At 41.8% G+C, this 24878-nt stretch overlaps 1 protein-coding gene across 2 annotated transcripts in view; it reads left to right on the top strand.

Moving 5' to 3' along the window:
- The window catches only part of LOC126251489 (uncharacterized), a 164894-nt gene that overhangs the window by 127431 nt on the left and 12585 nt on the right, over positions 1–24878 (top strand). The window contains exons 5-7 of one of the 2 annotated variants that reach the window (XM_049951949.1): positions 4270–4374; positions 13856–13957; positions 20772–20882. In XM_049951949.1, coding sequence (XP_049807906.1) covers positions 4270–4374; positions 13856–13957; positions 20772–20882 — 318 coding nt within the window. The remainder of the gene's footprint in view (positions 1–4269; positions 4375–13855; positions 13958–20771; positions 20883–24878) is intronic. The other variant, XM_049951950.1, reaches the window with a different exon arrangement.

A 24878-nucleotide genomic window follows, 5' to 3' on the forward strand; every position in this document is an offset into this window, starting at 1 on the left:
GCTCAATCGTTGCTGCTGCCCCCTGGCACAAGAAGAGTTGCAGCACCTCCAGTGGTGAATACTGGTGAAAAACAATATATTGTTAAAAATTATTACTCAAGCAGTTGTTTCTTTATATCTGATAAAACAAAATTCCAAGTTTTACCTAGTGGGTATCCATTATCATGGTTAATGATATTACCTGTTAGTCTGATTCCAACAGATTCTCTTAAAACACAATCCTGTATGTTGAAATGGTGGATTACAACTGGTAGCATGTGGATACCTATCAGTATGTGTCAGTTTCATATAAACTCTGTGTTTGCAAATACTCATGTCTCATTGTATAGCACCCTATGTCCCTCTGTAAGACAGTGTTCAGCCACCACAGATTTTCAGGTTGTAATAATCACATATGGTGGTGGTGATCAACACAACTGTCATTGATAGAATGAGTAGTATGACCAGTGTATATTTTCTGCACTCACATGGTATTCTGTAAATGCCAGGCTTCCTCAAACCTAAATCATTCTTAACAGAGCCAAGAAGTTCTCTACTCATAGCTGGCAGACAGAATACACATCTGATTTCCTGCTCTTTCAAACCCGTGCCTATCATGACAGGCACGTTCCCAGCATATGGAAGGAAAGCCACAGAACTAAAAGTGTCTTCAGCTGGTTTAGGTAAGGGCCCAAACTCAAATGTTGAATCTGTCTGTCTGTATAGCCGTTATGATTAAGCACGTCCGTAAGATGCAGCTCCTGTGGTAAGTTTTCAGCATTCGAGATAGCATATGCTCTCTTGACCAAGGCCCGTAGGATTCCTGTATGTCGAAATGGTGGATTGCAACTGGTAGCATGTAGATACCTATCAGTATGTGTCGGTTTCGTATAAACTCTGTGTCCAAGACTTCCATCATCTTTTTTATATATCAGTTCATCCAAAAAAAGGGTAACTTCCCCTCCTTTTCAGTCCCATTGTGAATTTGATGCTAGGATGAAGACAATTAAAATGGGCCAATAGCTGGTGCAAAGAATCTATTTCATGTGGCCAAACAGGAAACATATTGTCAACAAACCTAAAAAAACAAGTAGGCTTCAAAAAAGTTGTTTTCAGACCTATATTCTCAAAGTCCTCCTTAAAAAGATTAGCAAGTCTAAAGGATAAACTCCCCATAGCCATATCATCAGTCTATTCAAAATACTTGTCATTGAATAAAAATTAGGTGGCTGTCAGTACATGATGGCAGAGTTTTGTCATTTCCACGTCTAGTTTTTCATTAATTAAAATCAATGACTCTTCAAGAGGTACCCAAGTTAAAAGAGGAAAGAGAGACTACATCAGAACTGACAAATAAATCAGAGGGACCAAGACTAAGCAGCCTTATACACCGAATGAAGTCCATGGAATTGGAAATAGGTGTTCACATTTTACCCACATGAGGGCTGAGGACCGATGCTAAATGTTTGGCCAAGTTGTAAGTCGCTGTACCTCAATTGCTAACAGGCAGGTGTAATAGGAACCCACCTTTAGGGACCTTTGTCAGTCCGTATAATGTGGGTGGAACAGCTGTACCAGGACAAAGTTTTTTTTTTAATAATGTATTCAGTTCATGAGCTCTTCTTCAGAAGTAAAGTCATCATCCCTCTTATGTGATCCTTGTGTGATCCTTATGTAATTTATGGTACGATGGATCTTTCAGTAAATCGTACATCTTATTCACATAATTGGCCTGGAGATTAGAATGGTAGTATTACCTTTGTCTGCTGGTAAAATCAATAATTAAGAGTCCTCTCTAATAGACTGAATAGATGCCCGTTCAGCCAAGGAAATGTTACTGTGTGGAGGCTGAGCCTGACACCAAAGGTGAAATATGTTTTGTCTTATCTCTTTCATCAATTCTTCCAGAAGATATGACACTGCTTGCTCAATGGAAGAAATGAATTCCATGGTGGAAATACTTCTAGGTGTGGGTGCAAAATTTAAACCTTTTCCCAATACTGGAACTGTTATATTATAAAGTTCTTTACTTGTCACATTTATCACAGTCCATCGACAAGTATCATTTCCCGGTATCAAGTTTAGTAATACTGAAACCGTGACGTCATCCAATTCTTTACTTGTCATATTTATCACAGTCTGTTGACAAGTATTGTTTCCCGATATCAATTTTAGTAATTTGGGTGCACCAACTTACAACTTTGCAAAATATTTAGCATCAGTCCTCAGCCCCCTCATGTGGGTAAATGCGAGCACCATATTTTCAAGTCCATGGATTTTATTCAGTATTTAAAGTCTCGTCATCTTGATTCCTCTGATTTACTTGTTAGTTTTGATGTGGTGTCTCTTTCTTCTCGGGTCCCTCTTGAAGAGTCATTGATTTTAATTAATAAGAAACTAGATGTGGAAATGATGCTCTTTTGTCGTATACTGATGCCCACCTATTTTTTATTCAATGATAAATATTCTGAACAGATTGATGGTGTGGGTATGGGGAGTTCTTTATCCCCCATAGTCACTAATATTTTTATGGAGGACTTTGAGGATGTGGCCCTGAAAACTTCTTTTCTGAAGGCTGCTTTTTTTTTTAGGTATGTTGACGATATGTTTCTGGACTGGCCACATGGAATAGATTGTACTAATTTATAAAAAAAAATGATGGAACTTTTGGACGCAGAGTTTATTGGAAACCAACACATACTGATAGGTATCTACATGCTACCAGCTGTCATCCACCATTTCAACGTACAGGAGTCCTACAGGCCTTGGTCAAAAGAGCATGTGCTATCTCGGATGCTGAGAATTTACCACAAGAGCTGCAACATCTTAAGGGCATGTTTTATCATAATGGCTACATGGTCAGACAGATTTGAGCTGAAGACACTTTTAGTACTGTGGCTTTCCTTCAACATTCTCGGAGCATGTCTGCCAAGATAGGCAGGGTTTGAAGCAACATGAAATCACATGTGTATTCCATCTGCCAGCTAAGAGTAGACCACTCCTTGGCTCTGTTATAGATGATTCAGGTTTGAGGAAGCTTGGCATTTACAAAATACCATGTGTGAGTGGTAAAATATACAATGACCAAACTATTTGTACCGTCAATGACAGATGTGTTGCATCATCACCATACGCTATTATTACAACCTGACAAATCTGCGGTGGCTGAGCACTGTCTTATAAATGGGCATAGGATGCTATACAATGAGACACAAGTGATAGCAAACACTGCATGGTACTAGGATTGTGTTTCAAAAGAATCTGTTGGAATCACTAACAGATAATATCATTAACCATGACAATGGATACCTGTTAAGTAAAACTTGGAATCCTGTGTTATTAGATACGGAGAAACAACTGCATCTGAATCAGCCAGCTATGAGTAATAATTTTTAATGATATATCGTTTTTTGACAATATTCACCACTGGAGGCACTGCAGCTCTTCATGTGCGAGGGGCAGCAGCAACAATTGAGCGCTTGTACATTGCCTTACAGGTGGACCATGGAAATATTGTGTACAAATGACAGTTCGATCCAGATGAAGACCCAACAAGAATTTGATCTGTTAATATGCTGTGGGAAAGTCTACATTCACTACTGGGTGTGTGTGTGGGGGGGGGGGGGGGGGGGGGGGGGGGGAGCGCGCACGCGCGCGCGCGCGCACACACACACACACACACACACACACACACACACACACACACACACACACACACACACACACACACACAGAGGGGGGGGGGGGGGGAACTACTGTCTCAAGTACTGAGGCCTAAGCCATTGTTTGACACTGTTTCTGAACACTGACTGATAACAATGTGTAAATTTACAGCAAATGACCTGCATATTTATCACTCACTATTGAAATAGAGAGAGGTTCTTCATGTTTTACCAATAATGGACAAGTGACTAGCAGTTTCATAATGAAAAAAGGAAACATTTGGATATTGAATGATGTGTGTTTTGCAAAGCTAATTCCAGGAATAGAATTAAACTTTGCTAGTTTAGTATTAGATTGTATTTTTCTATGACATGAAACCACCAACTCCAATAATCATAATTTGAAATTATTCCTATTCCTTAGTTAGTATTTTGGAAAGCGTTATTTAGCAGTGCCTTGTCATAAATGTGAGCTGTCAACTTTATGTGAATATGTATTGATTCTTCAATTGTCTCCCTCATTGCTATCATTGATCTGATCTGTTCTATTCTCCCCATAGATGAAATTCTGTGCAATGTTTTCCATATGTTAGATTCTCACTAATTTACTATTCTTTTCTTGTCATAGAATATTTTCCAAGAGGCAAGCCTTCAGACTTAGGAGAATTGTTGGAAGTTGCTACACGGTATGTTGTCAAGGCGTGGGTGAAGGGAATTCACCCGCCCATATCAGGTTTGTATTTGCACAAGGCTCAACAAAAATATTACAGATAACATGCAGCTACTGTGTACAAATTTTGTATTGCCGGTCAGTTTCCACAAAAGTATAAAGTTGCACTTTGATGTTGACAATTACAGTGCTAGATTGCTGCACAGATGTGAAATATTTTTCATTTGATACACATTGTGATATAAAGAATATACTAAAAAATCAGTAACATATCTATGTGCAGTGTGCACATCATCATCTAATACTGGTATCTTTTATCAGCTGCACACCTGAAGAAATCGTTTGGTTTGTAGCTTTAAAAAGTTACCTTCAAGTCATGTTCATTATTGAAGGAGGGAGGGGGTTATCAGTTTGAGTAGATTAGTGCTAGTCATAATTTGTTGTTGTTATACTTTACAGAAATAGACAGAAGTGGTTGCTTCTAACTGTTAATGTGTAACATGACATGTTATACATCCTTGAAGTCTCTCCTTCATATAAACAAGATATCCACAAAGCTGCCTGGTTGTCATTACACACATCTTAAGACTGCATAAGAAGAAAGCCTGTCTCTTGGTTGAGTGATGGACAGACTGGTGATACTGTGGAGGTTGAAAAACAATGTTTCCTAAGGAGAACCTTACGACCTGTATCCTGTATCCCATCAGCCATTCTGCATTTCCTCAAAAGTGTTGGAATCAGGAAGGTGGTTTTTAGCCAATGATGGGACTGTTCAAATGACAGATGAATGAACAACAAAGTGTTCACAAAGACTACAAAGAGATGTCCCAAGTGATGACACTCAATTTGTATAGTATTACATCATTCAGGAGCAGAAAATCCATGAGATCAAAGTCACAAGGTGAAAGCCCTATTTTTCAAGTTATGTTGTTCAGAAACTGCCAAGCATTGTTCAGAAACTACCAAGCTTTTTAAAGTCATTTGCTTCTGTAGCCAGAACATCATTTCAAAAAAGGATTTTTCATTTCGGACTTTATCAGCTGCAGCTGCCACAAACACCTGAATATGCAAACACACTTGCAGTGGTGGGGAGTTGCCATAAAGGCAATTTTCACCACTACCCAACAAATAAACCTCAAAGACAAACTTACTCTCAGAACTGTAAATTCATCCCTAACTAAATGAAGCCCAATGTAGCCATGGAGGGCAACAAATGAAGTGTTAAGTGAATTTTATAGTACAATTCTATCAAGCTGACAAAGTCCTAAGAAGTTGCACCTTATGTTAAATCAGTAAAGCCATCAGGCCAGACGCTCTGTGACTGTAATTGTATTGAAAAGGAGAATAACTGAGAAAAGGCCAAAATATTAAATTATCTTTTGCAAAATTGTTTCACTGGTGAAGATTGAACTGAGATTCTTCCTTTAAATCATTATGCAAATGTCAAAATGAGAGATACTGAAATAAGTGACCGCATGATAGAAAATCACTTAACAAAGGTAAGGTGATCTAATATTCTAACAACTTAAATTGTGAGTGTGAATCTGGGTTGTATCAGTTTATTTCCCCCAAACCACCTTCCACGTCTTTACAAAGTGACTTACTTGGAACTTGCAGCCACTCTTCTTTCCTGGCTAGCTGGCTGCTGGAAACTCTTTAGACTTCTCCTCCATTGAAGAATGCTAGGTACAGGAATTTTTAGAAGCATTCTACTTATGAAATAAGTAGACATACAAACTTTACTTTTCATCCGTTAACGATGTATTTGCCCTCCACACACAATAAAACTCTCACTTTCCACATAAATATGTAACTTCCTGTAAGTCTCTCGTACAGCCGAATTGAGTTACAGTTAAAAGAAAGTTGGCTTCAATACCATAACTTTTCTTAACATGAATCAGAAAATGAGTCTTGCCTATAGCAAGCTTACGTCAAGAGTTCTTTTTCAACTGTCTTTGTTTTAATGAAAATAGTCAATGACCCAATAAGCACAGAGCTGCATATAAACTACATGGTTCTTCGTCACACACACACACACACACACACACACACACTAAAACATCTATGGATTGCCCGACAGGTGTTTGTCAGTGCCGTTCGTCCGCCACGTCTACTTTTTTTCCGTAACTGATTTTAAACCTGCACACACAAATATGTGACGCGCAGTAGGTAGGATTCTACCATCCCACACTCGTATCCAGAATATCGTGTGTTCGAGATGGTAGAAGGCTGAGTGGTTCTAGAATTTACACAGAAATTCTCTAATCACTACAGTGACTGGAGCTGATGAGATACCCATACAGTTCTACATAGTGAATGCAAAAGAGAACTTGCATCTCTTCTAACAGCTGTTTACTGTAGGTTATTGCAGGAACAAAGGTTGCAATTGCTGGGGAAAATGTGCAGGTTGGTACAATTTTCAAAACTATAGGCCTTTATCGCTGACATCTATTGTAGAGTTTTGAAAATGTTTTATACTGATACATTACGACCTTTCTGGACATCAAAAATTTGTACAGTAGGAATCAGCATGGATTCCACAAACAATGATTGTGTGAAACCAGTTCGCTCTGTCCATCCACAAGACCCAGAAGGTGACCGATATTGGTGGTCAGGTTGATGCCATGTTCCTCGCCTTCTGGAAGGCATTTGAAACAGTTACACACTGTTGCCTAAAGAATGAAGTAACAGTGCATGAAACTTCAGACCAGCTTTGTGACTGGATTGCAGATTTCCTAGCAATGGGACCACAGTATGTCAAGTCCAATGGAGAGAAATCTTTCGACATAAAAACAAGTTTGGGCGTACCCCAATTGAGTGTTTTAAGGTCAATGCTGTTCACAATATAAATAAATGCCAGACTGACAGATAGAATAAAACTTTATTCAAACTGATGCAGTGTGAAAACCGAGAAGATTTTATTCAGGCATACTGCTGCAAAAGATCCCAAGGACTTGTTGGATAATGCCAGAAGCCCCAGAAGACTGTACATAGGTGTTGCTGTTGTATATAGAGAAGTCATAACACTAGAAAATTGTAAGAAAATGCAGAAGGACCTGCAGCAGATTGGCACTTGGTACAGGGATTGGCAGTTGACCCTGGGTATACACAAATGTAATATATTTTACAGAACTAGGTGGAAATATCCGTTATTGTATGATAATAGAATTACTGAACAGTTACTGGAAGAGATAAAATTGGTTAAATGTTTTGGAGTATGCATGTGGAGCAATTTAAAGTGAAATGGCCACATAAAAATAGTCATAGGAAAGGCATATGCCAGACAGACATTCTTTAGAAGTGTCCTTAGAAAGTGTAGGCTATGGAAGAGTCCTCAGAAAGTGTAGGTTGTTCATGAAGGAGCAGCATACAAAACCCTCATTTGACTGATATTTGAGTATCTCTTAGAAGTGTGGGATCCATTACAGATAAAACTGATAAATGAAATAGAAAAGATCCAAAAAAGTGCAGTGCATTTCTTCACAAGTTTGCGTAGTAAGTCCAGTGACATTCCTTCCCTCTCTCAACAGCAGTTGCTGTTACAGTGTGTATGCAGCATAGAGTTGCTAGCTTTATGCATAACTCTCCTGTCCTCTTTTTGCCAAGCCATTAATTTTTCTATGGGGCATTCCTACCACCTATATCAGTCTTTAGTTGCGGGGAGCCACTTGTTAGCAGTGTGTGCACTTCAGCACTATCGCACAGTTGTTCTCTGCCATCAGTCTGTCCTTACACTCTTCAGCACTTATGGACTGCTCAGCAGGAATTGGATGGTGATTTACACTACAGTGACAACTTTCCAATCTGGATGTGTCCACCGAACATAGTGCTCCACAAGAGAAAGCTGCACAAAATGGGTACTCAGCAGGACAAACTGGGCATTTTACAGCCAGCTACGGGTTTTATCAGTATATTTTATTTTAATAGACGTCATTTTATATCTTGAAGCGAGGGCAACAGTAAATTTAAGTGAGAATCTGCACTATACAGGGTGAGTCAGGAGGAAATGTACATGCTTTGGGGGGTGATACTAGTGATGATTCTGAACAAAAAAACTCCTAAGAAACATATGCCCTTTTCTTAACCATTTCCAGGTAAACCAATGAAAACAACTAGGAACGGGTACGTGTAGTGTCGTCCTTATTAACAGTGTCAATACACCGTTCACTTGCACATGGTGCAGTTGTTTCCCTCAAGTCTCAGTCCAACAGTGCACGGCACTACAGTGTTGTTACATGAACAACAAATACAGTTTTGTGTAGTGAAAATGCCACGGATCTTCACAAATGCAGAGTATGCTGACACGGTATTTGTCTATGGTTTGTCCAATGGGAATGCCAGAGCTGCTGTGCAAGAATACCAATAACGATTTCCAAATTTCAGAGTGCCAGATAGCAGGGTGTTTCATGTATTGTGTGAGTGTGGCACCCTTCCCAGCGTAAATGTTGTCTCCGAGTGTCCCATACAACTACTCTTAATGAAGTTGACTCCATTCTTCAAGTAGTGGAACGCAACCCTACTTCTAGCTCTAGAAGAATTGCTGTGCACCTTGGTATTCCACAAACATGAGTGATATGCACAGTACATGAGCACGGTCTTTATCCCTTTCATCGGCAGTGTGTACAACATCTGCATGAAGGAGATGCTGTCGTCCGGCATCAATTCTGTCAATGGATCATTGCCAATGAGCGATAATTCCATGTATTCTGTTCATTGATGAGTCAACATTTACCTGCAACAGAATCAACAACACACGCAACTCTAATGTATGGGAAAAAGAAAATGTGCACGCTACTGTGGAGACGAATTTTCAACAACGTTTCTCAGTCAACGTGTGGTGCGGTATTATTGATGACCAACTCATCGGTCCAGTTGTTTTAGATAACCGTCTTACTGGGACATGGTATCTTGAGTTTCTTCAAAATGTGTTAGCAGACTGCGTGGAGGATATCCCTTTGGCAAAATGAGCTCATATATACTTTAGCATGCTGGAACTCCTACACATTCTTTACAGCCAGTGACATGGTATATCAACACAAGGTATCCTGATCGTTTGATCGGTCGCCGTAGAGTCATTGCTTGACCACCAAGGTCACCTGATATTACCCCATTGGATTACTGTTTGTAGGGGTGGCTGAAGAGCAACATCTACTAGTGCAGAGTAGACACGAGAGGAACTTCTCGCGCTCGTATTTTACATACTTGTGGCCAGGTGAAGGAATGCAAAACTGAGCTCTGATTGGTGACACAACACCTGTCTACAAGAGCAGCAATATGCATTGAAGTTGACAGTGGACTGTTTGAATATCATCTGTGAGGAAATGTACACAATTAAACAAACCATAACATGACAGTATCTTAATTTACCATCACCTGCACCTTTCTTGTTCCTAGCTGTTTTCATTGGTGTACCCGGAGGTGGTTAAAAAAAGGGCATATGTTTATTAGAAGATTTTTGTTCAGAATCGCCATTAGTATCATCTATCATACCATGTACCTTTCCTCCTGACTCACTCTGTATATTAGCTATTTTAAAAATTTTGTGAATTGTTCAGACTACGGCCAAAACACTTGGATTGGAGGTCTTAATGTACTGCAAAGTGGAGCTAGCTCGCTCCCTCCCTCCCTCCCTCCCTCCCTCCTTCCTTCCTTCCCTCCCTCACTCACTCACTCACTCACTCACTCACTCACTGTTTCTCTTCAAACGAGGTTAGGATAAAGTTAGTAAGGTGTATGAGGAATGAGGTAATGGGTTTGGAGTCTGAAGCATGTTGGGAAAGATAGTGTTCAATAGCAATAAGACAATGGGTATGAGGGATGTTGGTGTATAGGAATATGGTGTCAAAAGTGACAAGTAGTGATCCAGGAGGTAAAGAGGTGGGGTTGGTGAAAAGCCAGTGAAGGACATGGTTGGTGTCTTTGATATGGGAGACTAGATTATGGGTAATTGGTGGGGTGTTGGCCAGTGAGGGCCAAAATTCTTTCAGTGGGGTAACAATACCAACCAAAATGGGGTGCCCGGAATTGTTGGATTTGTGGATTTTGGGGAGCATGTAGAAAATGGGTGTGCAGGGTGTCATGGGGTGAGGAGGGAAATGGATTCAGGGGAGCCTAAGACTTTAAGCAGGAATTGGAGGTTTTGTTGGACTTCTGAGATGGCGTCTCTCTGGTAGAGTTTATGGATGGAGGAGTCAGATAATTTTTGGAGGCCTTCTGCCAGGTAATCACTGCAATTCATAACAACAGTGGTGGAACCTTTGTCTGCAGGTAGAATAATTAGGTCATGATTTGTTTTAAGGTTTTGTTTGGCTGTTCTTTCATCTACTGAAAGGTTTATGTTCTGAGGAAGGGACCTGGGGAAGGATGGTGAAGCTAAGTTGGAGGTAAGGAATTCCAGGAAGGGTGGGTGGTTATGTGGGACAGGAGTAGGATCATGGTTGGATGGTGATATGCACTGGAAGAGGCAGGGTTCAGTGTTGGAATTATGGAGGCTTTGGTTGGAGGAATGGTAGCAAAGAAGGCATCGGTTGAGGGAGAGTAGTTCTTTTACAAGTCCAGCATGGTTAAATTTGTGTGTAGGGCTAAAGGTGAGGCCTTTGTAGAGGACTGAAACTTCTGTGGAGCAGAGGGTTTTGGTGGGAAGGTTAACAACATTGTTAGGGGAATGTTTTGGCTCTGGATTTGGTGCAGATTCAGTAGGGAGTTTGGGGGTTGTGGCAAGTTGAAAAGGTCAGCTAGGCATGGCTTAGCTGCCATGAGGGGTGGAAGAGTAGGAATACTGTATGATGGGGGTTGCATAGTCATGCCCCAAGGCGGTAGTAGGATGTCAGCAGGTTGGATAAAATGCGGTGGTGGTGTCTGGAATGCTCCTCCAGGTGTTGGAGAGCAAAGAGCAAGGGATTCTGTTTCAGATATGTGGTGTATAGAGTAGGGATTCCAGAGTAGTAATATCTTGCTGAGGGAGCAGAGGTGGTTCTGGGATGCCTGTGCCATGGATATGTTTTTGCAATACCAGGTTTGTGATGGCTAGGGATTGGCAGAATCAGAAAAGGTGTAGGTCATTGTGAAAAGAGAGGTGGGATCCAAATAAAGGAATCTTTACGGTGGTTAGGCTGTTTGGGGGGATTCCATGGTTTTGGCAGCATTTGAGAATCAGGATGTGGGACTGGGTTTCAGCAAGGGAACTGGTGCAAAAAGATGGACCAAGAGCCCATTGTGACAGGAATGGTGTAAAGGAAATGGGAATGACATAGAAATGGGCAAAATAGGTGTTGATGGTTATGAGAGGAGCTGGATAAGCAAAAAGATGCATAAAGGTGCGTAAAAAAAATACATAAAGACACACAAAAACATGCACAGACATGTAAAAATCTGCAAAATTATGTAAAAGCATTTTAAATACGCACAACTATGTTAAAAACTTATAGAAATGTGGGAGAAAAGGAAGGATTGCAGCTCAGATAAGCTGGTGGTGGAGGAAAGGCTCCAGATGCTTTGGTTAGTGAAGCAGCCATTGAAATCAGACATGTCATGTTCAGCTGCATTTTCTACCACAGGGTGGTCTACTTTGCTCTTCATCCTGGTTGGCAACTGGTTGGTAACCATACAAATATAAAAAAGTTGTCATATGATTGCAGCAGAGTTGGTAAATGACGTGGCTACTTTCACAGATGGCCCGGCCCCTGATGGGCTGGGATATGCCCCATGGATGGACTGGAATAAGAAGTGCTGGGTGGATGGATTAGGCCAGTTTTGCTCCTGGGCCCTCCATGGTGATATGATCCTTGTGGGAAGAGTTTGGGATCGGGAGTAGGAGTGGCATAGGGATGGACTAGGATGTTGTGGAGGTTGGGTGGGCAATCAAACACCACTTTGAGGTGTTGGCAGTATCTTGGGTAGGATGTCCCTCATTTCAGGGTACAATGATACGTAGTAAAATCCCTAGCAAAGGATGTGGTTCAGTTGTTCCAGTCCAGGGTGGCACTGGATGACAAGGAGAATGTACCTTTGTGGCTGGTTCTTTGGGGTGGTTAGAGGATTGGGGGTGTGAGGGGAAATGACACAGGAGATCTGTTTGTAGATGAGGTTCGGAGGGAAGTGCCTGTCTGTGAAGGCCTTAGTGAGACCTCAGCATACTGGGTGAAGGAGTTTTTGTCACTGCAGATACACCGTCCCCAGGTGGCCAGGCTGTATGGGAGGGATTTTTTGGCGTGAAAAGGATTACAGCTGCCAAATGCAGGTACTGTTGGTGGTTAGTGGTTTTAATGTGGACAGAGGTGCAGATGGAGCCATCATAGTGGAGGAGGTGGTCAACATCTAGGAAAATGGCACACTGGGTTGAGGAGGACCACATGAAGGAGATGGGAGAGAAGGTGGTCACATCATGAAGGAATGAAGACAGGGTGTCCTAGCCCTGGGTCCAGATCATGAACATGTCATCAATGAACCAGAATCAGACTAGAAGTTTGGTGGTTTGGGAGGCAAGGAAAGTCTCCTCTAGGTGGCCCATAAAAAGGTTGGCGTAGGAGGGTGCCATGAGGGTGCCCATGGCTGCACTGCGGATTTGTTTATATACCTTCCCTTCAAATGAGAAGTAGTTGTGGGTTTAGGGTAAAGTTAGTAAGGTGTATGAGGAATGAGGTAGTGGGTTTGGAGTGTGAAGGACGTTGGGAAAGATAGTGTTCAGTATCAGCAAGACCTTGGGCTAAGGGATGTTGGTGTATAGGGAGGTGGCATCAACAGTGGTGACTAGGGATCCAGGAGGTAAAGAGGTGGGGATGGGGGAGAGTCGGTAAAGAAAGTGGTCGGTGTCTTTGATGTAGGAGGCTAGATTATGGGCAATGTCTTTTTCCTATTACAACAATGGGAGAAGGTTGTTGTGCTGGGAACCAGGCTACATGGCAATCAGAGGAAATTAACTACTAGATGCTGCAGGCAATGAGGAAAGTGGTGTAAATTGTGTAATTCACTGTGTCATACCCTTAAATGCTGTGGTTATAATATTTGTGAGGATGTGTCGTGCATCGATGAGAGTCTGAGTACTACTACAATAAGCTGTACTCTACATCATAATCACATAATTAAATTTTGAGTAGGCATTGCCCCATGATTCATTAATAATAATTCACGTATTATTTCTCCATCAGTGACAGGCCCAACCAGTATGCAGTGCTTGTGGATACCAGTTGTGGTATGCCATATTTGAGTTCCTTATTTGCTGTTTGATAATCCTACAGCTACCTCAGACTTTAAACAAAGATTGAACAAATGTAGCACGAGTTTCAAAATGGTATAGTTGTCCCTTTACACAAGTGGTCAGCCAGCCACAAGAATTTAAAAATACAGGTTTCAACATGTCTATCTCACCGGTCACCTTTAATTAATAAATATTTTGTCCTCAATCTCTTACATATAATCTCTCTCTCTCTCTCTCTGTGTGTGTGTGTGTGTGTGTGTGTGTGTGAGAGAGAGAGAGAGGGGGGGGGGTCAGAGAAAGGGAGAAAATTAGTAGAAGGATATGTAGTCTTTATTATTTTTATTACAGGGCCTCCAACAAATTTGGTGATAAAATTCTGTGTTGATTGTCATAAAAAATACTGTCATGATGAGAATGAATCCAATCACTTGTGTTCAAGGCGTGTAGTAGGTGAGTATTTCTGGTTATGTGTCACTCAGTATAAAAGTAATCTATTAATACAGTGTTATAGATTAACAGACTTACAGTAATAATTTCTTCCTTTAAGAAAGTGGATTTTCTGTGTTTGATTCATCTTTATAAACATACTGGACGTCACTACTAAGAACTGTTGGATGCCTTTTGTTTGGTGTTTCTAAAGATATTTTCAGTTTCATTTTTGTGATGTGTAGATTGAATCAGGCTGGACATAGTGTTTCATACTGTACTCAGTGTCAGCAGGAAACAGTAATGTGGTTCTCACTGCACAAAATAATCAAGTCTAAAATGTAATCTTGCGTGTCCAGTCAAAAACCAGTGATGAAAAACTAAAGCATAAAGTATTTGCAGCAGGGACAAAGTATGGTTGCTATGTGACACAGCTGTGAAGCCAGTGCAATGTGGCACAACAAAGACCTTCTTCAACTGCTGTTGGTAATACCAAGTAGTCATGTTTTGCTGTCATATCAGTAAATATATCTTTGGACTATACATCATACCACACTAATTTTGAGGCCATTAAGTCAATATGATATTTAAAGTCAAACGGTGGAAACTCCAAGTACAGATAGCAACAATATAGGAAAAGACAGATTGCTACTAACTGTAAAGAAGACATGTCAAGTTGCAGACAGGCCCAATTAAAAGACACTCATATATAGCTTTCAGCCACAGTCTTCGTCTGTAAAACACACATGTGCGCGCGTGCCCACACACACACACACACACACACACACACACACACACACAACACACACAACCACCACCACCTCCAGCATCTCGGGCCAGAATGTAACATCACATGAGATGCAAGCAGAAATCTGGAGGGGGTGCGGAAGGTTAAGGGAGAGGTGAAGCTGAAGGGGAAGGGATAGTAGTGTGTGGGTGGGGGGAGAGAAGAATGTTGTCTGGTCCAGTGTACGAGGACTAGACTGCCAACAGGTGCAGGGTCAGGAGGTTTTGAGGCTGGAAATTGGGGGGAAAAAAGGAGAGGAGTGGGGAAACATGGGTGGCTGCATTGCTAGAGGGCTGCAAATAAACAGGGTGGGAAATCAGAATTGGGAGGGGGGGGGGGATGATGGGACAGAGAGGGTGGAAACTGTTGGGTGGAGGGTGTGGGAACAGTGTGTTACCTTAGGTTGAGGCTGGGATAATTACAGGAGTAGAGAATGTGTTGTAAGGATAACTCCCATCTATGTTCAGAAAAGCTGGTGGTGGAGGGAAGGATCCAGATGCCTCAGATAGTGAAGCAACCATTGAAATCGGACATGTTAGTTCAGCTGCATCTTCTACCACAGGGTGGTCTACTTTGCTCTTCATCCTGGTTGACAGCTGGTTGGTAATCATACCAATATAAAAAGTTGTCCAATGATTGCAGCAGACCTGGTAAATGACATGTCTACTTTCACAGGTGGCCCAGTCCCTAATGGAGTAGGATAAACCCCATGAATGGACTGGAATAGGAAGTGCTGGGTGGGTGTATTAGGCCAGTTTTGCTCCTGGGCCTTCCGTGGTGATATGATCCTTGTGGGAAGGGTTTGGGATTGGGAGTGGGAGTGGCATAGGGATGGACTAGGGTGTTGTGGAGGTTGGGTGGGCAATGGAACACCACTTCAAGAGGTGTGGACAGTATCTTGGGTAGGATTTGTCCCTCACTTTAGGGTACAATGGCAGATAATAAAAGCCCTGGCAAAGGATGTGGTTCAGTTCCAGTCCGGGGTGGCACTGGGTGAAAGCGAATGCACCTTTGTAGCTGGTTCATGGTGATTATTTGAGGATTGGGGGCATGAGGCGAAATGACACAGGAGATCTGTTTGTGTACTAGGTTTGGGAAAGATACTGCCTGTCTGTGAAGGCCTTGATGAGACCTCAGCATACTGAGTAAGGAAGTTTTTGTCACTGCAGATATGCCGCCCCAGGTGGCCAGGCTGTGTGAGAGGGATTTTTTGGTGTGAAAGGGATTACAGCTGTCAAAATGCAGGTACTGTCGGTGGTTGGTGAGTTTAATGTGGTCAGAGGTGCAGATGGAGCCATCATAGTGAAGGAGTAAGAGGTCAACATCTAGGAAGGTGGGACACTGGGTTGAGGAGGACCACGTGAAACAGATTGGAGAGGAGGTGTTGAGGTCATGAAGGAATTCAAGATAGGGTGTCTTGGCCCTGGATCCAGATCATGAAGATATTATCAATGAACCTGGACCAGACTAGAGGTTTGGTATTTCGGGAGGATGGTGCCATGAGTGTGCCAATGGCTGCACCGCAGATTCGTTTATATAACTTCCCTCCAAATGAGAAATAGTTGTGGGTTAGGGTAAAGTTACTAAGGTGTATGAGGAATGAGGTATTGGGTTTGGAGTGTGAAGGATGTTGGGAAAAGTAGTGTTCAATAGCAGTAAGACCTTGGGCATAAGGTATGTTGGTGTGTAGGAAGGTGGCATCAGCAGTGACAACTAGGAATCCAGGAGGTAAAGGGGTGGGGATGGTGAAGAGTCAGTGAAGAAAGTGGTCGGTGTCTTTGATGTAGGAGGCTAGATTACAGGCAATGTCTTTTTCCTATTACAACAATGGGGAAGGTTGTCCTGCTGGGAACAGACCACATGGCAGTCAGAGGAAATTAACTGCCAGATGCTGCAGGGAAGAGGAAAGTGGTTTAAATTGTGTGATTCACAGCATTTGAAATCAAGTGTGTTATGTTCAACTGCATGTTGGTCCACAGTTTGGTCTACTTTGTTCTTTGCCACAGTTTGGCAGTGCCCATTCATCCTGGTGGACTGTGAGTTGGCAGTCATACCAATATAAAAAGCTGTGCAATATTTGAAGGAGAGCTCGTAAATGAGATGATTGCTTTAACAGGTGGCCCAGTCCTTGATGGGGTAGGATAAACCTGTGAGTAGGAAGTGCTGGGTTGGTGAATTGGGCAAGTTTTGCACCTGGACCTTCCACAGGGACACGATCCTTGTGGTAAGGGTTTGGGATTGGGAGTGGCATAGGGATGGACTAGGATGTTGTGGAGGTAGGGTGGGCATCACCACTTTAGGGAGGGGTGGGAAGTATCTTGGGTAGGATGCCCCTCATTTCAGGGTACGATAATAGGTAACCAAAGCGATGGTGAAGTATGTGGTTCAGTTGTTCCAGTTTGGGGTGATATTGGGTGATGAAGGGGACACTCCTTTGTGGCTGGTTTTTGGGGGTGGTGGGAGAATTGGGGTGAGGGGAAGACTTGTTTGCTGACTAGGTCTGTGGGATAGTGCATGCCTGTGAAGGCCTTGGTGAGACCCACAGCATACTGAGCAAGGGAGTTTGTCACTGCAGATATGCCGTCCCCGGGTAGCAAGCCTGTAAGGGAGCGATTTTTTTGGTGTGATAGAGATGACAGCTGACAAAGTACAGGTACTGTTGGTGTTTGGTGGGTTTAATGTGGACACAGGTGCAGATGGAGCCACGAGAGAGGAGGAAGTCAACATCTAGGAAGGTTGCACGCTGGGGTGAAGAGGAGCATGTGAAGCAGATGGGAGAGCAGGTGTTGAGGTTGTGAAGGATTGAAGATTCAGTGTCTTGGCCCTGGGTCCAAATCATGAGGATATCATCCATGAACCTGAACCAGACTAGGGATTTGGTGTTGTGGGAGGTCTCCTGTAGATGGCCCATAAAAAGGTTTGTATAGGAGGGTGCTATGCGGATCCCATGTTTGTGCTGTGGATTTGTTTGTATACCTTTCCTTCAAAGGAGCAGTAGTTGTGGGCTAGGATAAAGTTAGTAAGGTTAGGAGACTGAAGGATGTTGGTAATGGTAGTTTCAATAGTGGTAAGATCATGGAAATCAGGGATGTTGGTTTATAGGAAGATGGCATCAAGAGTAATGAGTAGGGATTCAGAAGGTAAAGGGGTGGGGATGATGGAGAGTTGGTGAAGGAACTGGTTGGTGTCTTTGATGTGGGAGGCTACATTATGGGCAGTTGGTTAGGGGTGTTGGCAAGTGAGGGCCAAAATTCTTTCAGTGGGGGCACAATAACCAGCCACAGTGGTGTGTCCAGGATTGTTGGATTTGTGTATTTTTGGGAGCATCTAGAAGATGGGTGGTTGGGTTGTTATAGGGGTGAGGAGGGAAATGGATTCAGAGGAAATATTCTGGGAAGGGCCTACGACTTTAAGCAGGAACTGGAATTTGTATTGGAGTTTTGGGATGGGATCACTCTGGCAGAGTTTATAGATGGAGGAGTCAGATAATTGACAGAAGCATCCTGAGAGGTAGTCACTGTGATTCATAGCAATGGTGGTAGAACCGTAGTCTTTAGGTAGGATGATTAGGTCAGGATTTGTTTTAAGGTTGTGTGTGGCTGTTCTTTCTTCTACTGAAATGTTGATATTCTGTGGAAGGATGGTGTGTTGATGTTCTGTGGAAGGATGGTGAGGCCAAGTTGGAAGTAAGGAATTCCAGGAAGGGTGGGTGGTTAGGTAAGACAGGAGTAGGATCATGGTTGGCTGGTGATACGAACTGGAAGATGCTGGGTTCAGTGTTGGAATTAGGGTGGTTTTGGTTGGAGGGATTGATGGCAAAGAAGTGGTTCCACTGCGGGCATCGGTAGAAGGAGAGTGGGTCTTTGACAAGTCCAGCATGGTTAAATTTGGGTGTAGGGCTAAAGATAACGCCTTTGTAAATGACTGAAACTTCTGTGGAGCTGAGGGTTTTGGTGGAGAGGTTAACAACTCTGTTATGGGAATGTTTTGGCCCTGGATATGGATTTGGTGGAGGGTTGGTTGGGAGTTTTGGAGGATGTTGCAAGTTGAAAAGGTCGGCTAGGCAGGGTTTAGCTGCTATGAGGGACGGATGAGGTGAATCAATGTGGATATGATACAGGTTGGATTGTGGTGCCTCGAGGCAGCAGTAGGCTGCCAGCGGGTTGGATAACTTACGGAGGTGGTGTCTGGAATGCTCCCCTAGGTGCTGAAGAGCAAGGGATTCGATGTCAGAGTTGTGATGTATGGTGTAGGGATTGCAGAGTAATAGTATCTTGCGGAGGGAGCAGAGGCGGTGGTTGTGGGATGCCTGTGCCATGGAGATGTGTTTTTGCAGCATCAGGTTTGTGAGAGCAAGGGATTGTCGGAATTTGAAAGTATGTAGGTGATCCTGAAAGGGGGCGGTATCCAGAGAAAGTAGTTTTTACAGTTAGGCCATTTGGGGAGATTCCATGGTTTAGGCAGTATTTGAGATACAGGATGTTGGACTGGGCTTTAGCTAGGGAGAGGGATACTCTTCTGAACTGGTGCAGAAAGATGGAGCAAGAGTCCATTCTGGCAGAAATTATGTAATGGAAATAGGAATGACGCAGAAAAGGGCAAAATAGGTGTTTATGGTTGTGAAAGGAGCTGGATAAGTGAAAAGATGCATATAAAATACGTAAAGACACACAGAAACCCCCAACAGATATGCAAAATTATGCACAGATACATAAAAAAATACTTGAAACCGTGTGACATGACGCACAAATATGTTAAAAACATGCGGAAACACAGGTAATAATGAACAATGAAGTATGGGAGAGTGTGTATGTTCCATTAATCGAAGACAGGTGGTGGAGGATGCGTTATATCGAGGATCAAAAGTTCATGTCGCAGGGCACGGTATGGACAACAAAACGCTTAAATATGTCAGGATGAGGGTGAAGTGATATCAATAGGAATAAATGTAATTATAACTGTTGGAGGAAGTAATCTGGGGCAATAGAAGCTGCATCAACAATTCACGCCATCACGAAGTCAGTGTTGTGCACGGACAATCATTGATACACATGATTTCAATGGCTGCTACACTATCCAAGCCATTTGGATCCTTCCCTCCGTCGCCAGCTTTTCTGAACTGCATAGATGGAAGTTATCCCTAAAACACATTCTCCACTCCTGTAACTATCCCAGCCTCAACCTAAGGTAATACACTGTTCCCACACCGCCACCCAACAGTTTCCAGCCTCTGCCCCATCACTCCCCCCCCCCCCCCCCCCCCAATTCTGATCTCCCACCCTGTTTATTTGCAGCCCTCTGCCAATGCAGCCACCCATGTTTCCCCACTCCTCTTCTTTTTTGTTCCCCCCCCCCACCTCCCAGCCCACAACCTCCCGACACTGCGTCTGTCGACAATCTAGTCCTTGCGCACTCCACCAGACAGCTTTTGTCTCTCTCCCTGCCCGTACCCCTGGCACTACTATTCATTTCCGTTCCCCTTCCTCACCCCACCCAGATTGCTGCTTGCATCCCATGTGATGCTGCATTCCAGCCTGAGATGCTGGGATTGGCAGTCGATCTGCATGAGGTGAGATGCACTTGCTTGTGTGTGTGTGTGTGTGTGTGTGTGTGTGTGTGTGTGTGTGTGTGTGTGTGCGCGCGTGTGTGTGTGTGTGCGCGCGCGTGTGTGCACGCGCGTGCACCTCTCTTTTACTAATGAAGGCTGTGGCAAAAATCTATATGTGAGTGTCTTTTAATTGTTCCTGTCTAAACTTGGCATGTCGTCTTTACGGTAAGTAGCAGTCTGTCTTTTCTCCTACACTGTTCATATTTAAATTACATTTAGTCTGTGACAAGAACTAAGATGATGATGTCAGTATCCGGTACTCATTTTATGGTGATTCTGGTACTGTAGTTCTACAACATATGTATTACCAAAACCACTTTCCAAAAATGAGCTAATGTAAATGTTTTCTCCTGTAAAAATAATGCAGCACAAGAAAAATGTGTTTTAAATATTGGAAAATATGATTTATAGGGTATGTGTATATTTGGTAAATACTGTTTCAGATTCTCAGAAATCTCTGAAGTTAATGTTCTATGTTGAGCTTGAAATATATGATGAGACCCAAGAGATGATGAAAGTAGCTCTTACTGGTGATCAGGCAACAAAACTATTTGGTAAGCATTTTGGAGCTAGTAGCACTGAGTCTGCATTGATTTTCCCATTATTTGTTGTGTGCTTATTGCATTATTTATCCTTTGTGGAACAAACTACTGGGATAGTTTGGCAACAACTCACAGCATGTGTGACACAGATTTTTATCAGTAGACAGTAAATTACAGTTATTTTAGCATCAGAATGATCATTAGTTCCATTAAGGACACTGAAGAACTATGAGAGGTTCTGTCGATGTTAGAGTGTTGGTATAGTAATATGCCATAAGCAATAAAAGATAAATAAAGAACTGTTTGATTTTTATGTATACGTGCCCTATTTACCTGATTATAAGACAAGGCTTTTACCCAGTTCTTCTTTCAAAAAATATGGGTCACCTTATAATCAAAGATTAAACTATTGCAGCATTTTTACAATGTTTAATAGAGCCTGTAGAGCTCGTCTTACATTTAGAGATGAAGCTTTGGTCTCGTGCAGATTTATTTTGAAGAATTCGGAAGGGCAGTAAATGATACTCACCTTCGAACAAGCTCTAGATTTCCTGACGTGACATTTAACCCACACAGCAATAGTGCAAGGGATATGCAAGAAACTATGAACTAGTCACTACAACTATTTATTACCATGCTTAAACACTGGTGGACATAGCACCAAATTTTATCATCTTACAAACACTTGGTGTGTTTGAACAGGTTTGCAGGAATAGCTCTCATACATGTATGGATACCCTGTACAAACATTATGCTGCTTTTTAAGTAAAGATAACATCCAAAAGCAGAAATGTTGTAACATTACTTGCTTCTGGATCCAGATCAATATTTTATTTGATCAGGAGAGACTGTAATGATTTACTGAGTGGGTTCAATTGAGAAATTCGGTCATGTTCATGTTTTAGAGTACCAGATAAAAATGTAATCAGCTTTAGAACATGATGCTGACATTCAGGTAAAACAAGAAAGAAAATTTATTGAGAATGAAATGTATAACAAATGAAATAAATTATATTAAACAGACTGCAATTATTGTCACAAGAATAAATTACAGCAGCAAGATCTGCCATGGAGATCTGTAGAAGGCGGAATGAACGAAGTTCAAGAATTAGATTGAATTGTGATTGCAATCTTTTATTTGTATTTGTTGTTCTTGTTGTTGTTAATATGTTTGCACCCTAGAAGATATTGCAGTCAATATTTCACAGTTGCTCCTGCACAGCACTATGGAAGGGTTGGAGGGGCAACTGTGATAACAGCTTGGCTGAGAACTAGATGAGTGCTGGGAGGGGAGTAGTGAGCGGGCAGCAAATTATGTCATGTTGCCAACCAGGGGAATCTGTGTTGCATACTTTGGCATTTTAGGAACAGGAACTAAGTTTAAACTGCAGTTTGCTTGAGTCCAATTGTAGTTGGAATTGAACTGACCTTAAAATTGGACACATACTCAACAAGAGTATTCATTTCTGCAGGAGGCGGTAGGAGTCCAGATGGGGGCCAATGACATACTTATGTGGTTTGTACTGCAATGTTGTCGATGCTTACTGTAACATATGTCAGGAAAGAAAGGGTGTACTTCAGTTGCTGGTACTGTGCAGCCAATGTGAGCAGTGGGCAGACAATATGTTTGGAAGCAAGAAACTGTAACATTCCCATGTCAATATAGAAGGGAAATCCAAATGTATTTGAAAAGAAACAGCTCTGATCTCAGATCCCACAGTAACCAAAACCTCAGAAATCACAACGTATTTAGAAGAAACAGTCAAGTATTTGTGACAACAAAGATACAAACTTCACAGCTGTGCTATGAGAATCCTGGTGATTAAAAATAATGATAGGGTTCGTAAGTGAAAAATGTAGAGAAGAAACTGGTCTGCAAATTAAGTAAGTGACTTTTTTTGTTTATTTCATTTCTCCTTATTTTATCAAAATGTAGGCAATCAATAAATGGCATAAATTTAGAATAGGTATAATGTTAACTTTTTAGGCAGATTCTTTTATGTCAGTAAAACAGTTCATAATTTTGATTAATCAGAATATTTTAAAAATAAATTTTTCTCAAAACACCTCTTAAAAAAGAGTGTGTATCTTGCATTCATGGTTGTCTTATACTCTGGTAAATACAGTAAGTATATTTTTCCTACTTTACAACCATAAGAGCCCTTCAAACTAACATTCTTTGCTATGTACTTCCTCCTCTCTGATCACTGTACCATCCCTCTCACTTTCATTATATTCTTTTAAAAAATCACAGGCTTAAGAAAATGGTGATTCATATTTAATACATTTCTATTACCATGATCATTTGCTGTAAAACTTTTATAATCAGTTGTAATTTTTCATTTGTGAATTTTACCTTGTAAGTTAATAGTCAGTTATCGTGCTCCCCAAGTCAATGTATAGTTTGCAGCACTGGGCAAATGATGTATCAGAAACATTTCCCCCATTCTTGTTCCATCCAGAGCAGAAACACACAAAGAAAAATTGTTGGTGTTGTACTGGACGAAAATACACTCATCAGGACAATGGTGGGCTCTTTATTTTGCTCCAGGAGAAGAGCGTATGGGCACTATAACACACAAAATATTATTTCACTTAATAATAACACTGATAAGAAGAATTACTTAACTTTGTGAAATCCACTTCCACAGGAATGACATGAGTATTTACAACTGTCTCTGAACATTAATGTAGCTCTTGATACACACAAAATACGAGCCTCTCATTCAAGAGTACATTTAACAGTAGCTTTCATGTAAAATTCTGCTTAATACAGTGATCACACAGCTAGCATACTGGAAGACGACATGAATTGTGCTGCATTGTCTGAGACGATGCCCATAGGAAGACCTTCAAGAAAAGAAAAAGAAAAAAAAGCTGATACTGTGCTCGCAGTAGTGGTGGATGTCATGAGGACAATGAAAGCAAATTTATTATATCCATCTACCACCAGAAACCATCGCATGTTCCAGAACAGACCTATGAACTCAATTTGGATGCATTGCCATGGTCCGGACAGGCATGGCAACTCAAAACAGCATTGGGGCAGAGCTGATAGATGTTCTCCACAAATATTGCTGATAGATGGTCTCCACAAATATTGCAAGGAGAGGTCATTTGTTCAATCCGAGCATTTATGGCTTGCCAAGTACAGTGATGTTTAGCATTGCTTTGCGCGAACTATGCCCCAATGATCTTGATGCAATAAAGGAAAAACTTCCCACTGAGGGAGTGAGGAATCACAAACACATCCATCAGCATTCCCCATATGCAAAAATTGAACACCTGACTGTGCATAGCACGTAACAATGGGAAAAATAGCGATGCAACATTTGGGGGGGGGGGGGGGGGGGGGGGATTATTTCAAACCATGCAGCCACCAGTGGCACACATTTTACAGAACAACCTGTAGAGCTGGTCAGCAGCAGTTGCTGTGGCTATGCACCAAAAATTGAGAGAAAAATTTTGAAGAGTTTCAGAATACTGGGTACAAATTTAAAAACCTGATTCTTCAGATCAATCAAATGCTGTGTCAGTACTGACCAGTAACCAAAACAAGTCAGCATTCAAATGTTGGTGCTTGTACTACAACTCATACTGATAATTACACAATATTAAAGCCCAACATTGCAATTTTTGTGCTGTCTGTGATGGAACAGACTTGGAAGGATTGAATAAGGCCAGTAAAGGCTGATAATCTGTAATCAAATATAACGTCTGCCAGTTCAAATTTTGGCGCATATTGGTAACACCATAGATAATGGAGAATGCCTCTTTTTCAAGCTGACTGTAACTACTCTGCACTTCTGTAAAAGTTTTTGAAGCAAAAGAGATAGACCTACCAGGAGAACAAATTGTATGGGAAAGAACAGCTCCAGTTCTGTAACAAGATGCATCAAACAATGATGGCTTAATAACACATGCTTTAATTTCTGAAGTTCTTGAAAGAACACCAAGGAACGTTTTTCTGGCACATTTGGTTCAGTGCAGCAGCAATTTGTGCAGTGT

Source organism: Schistocerca nitens, chromosome 4 (assembly GCF_023898315.1).
Source record: "Schistocerca nitens isolate TAMUIC-IGC-003100 chromosome 4, iqSchNite1.1, whole genome shotgun sequence".
NCBI lineage: Eukaryota > Metazoa > Arthropoda > Insecta > Orthoptera > Acrididae > Schistocerca > Schistocerca nitens.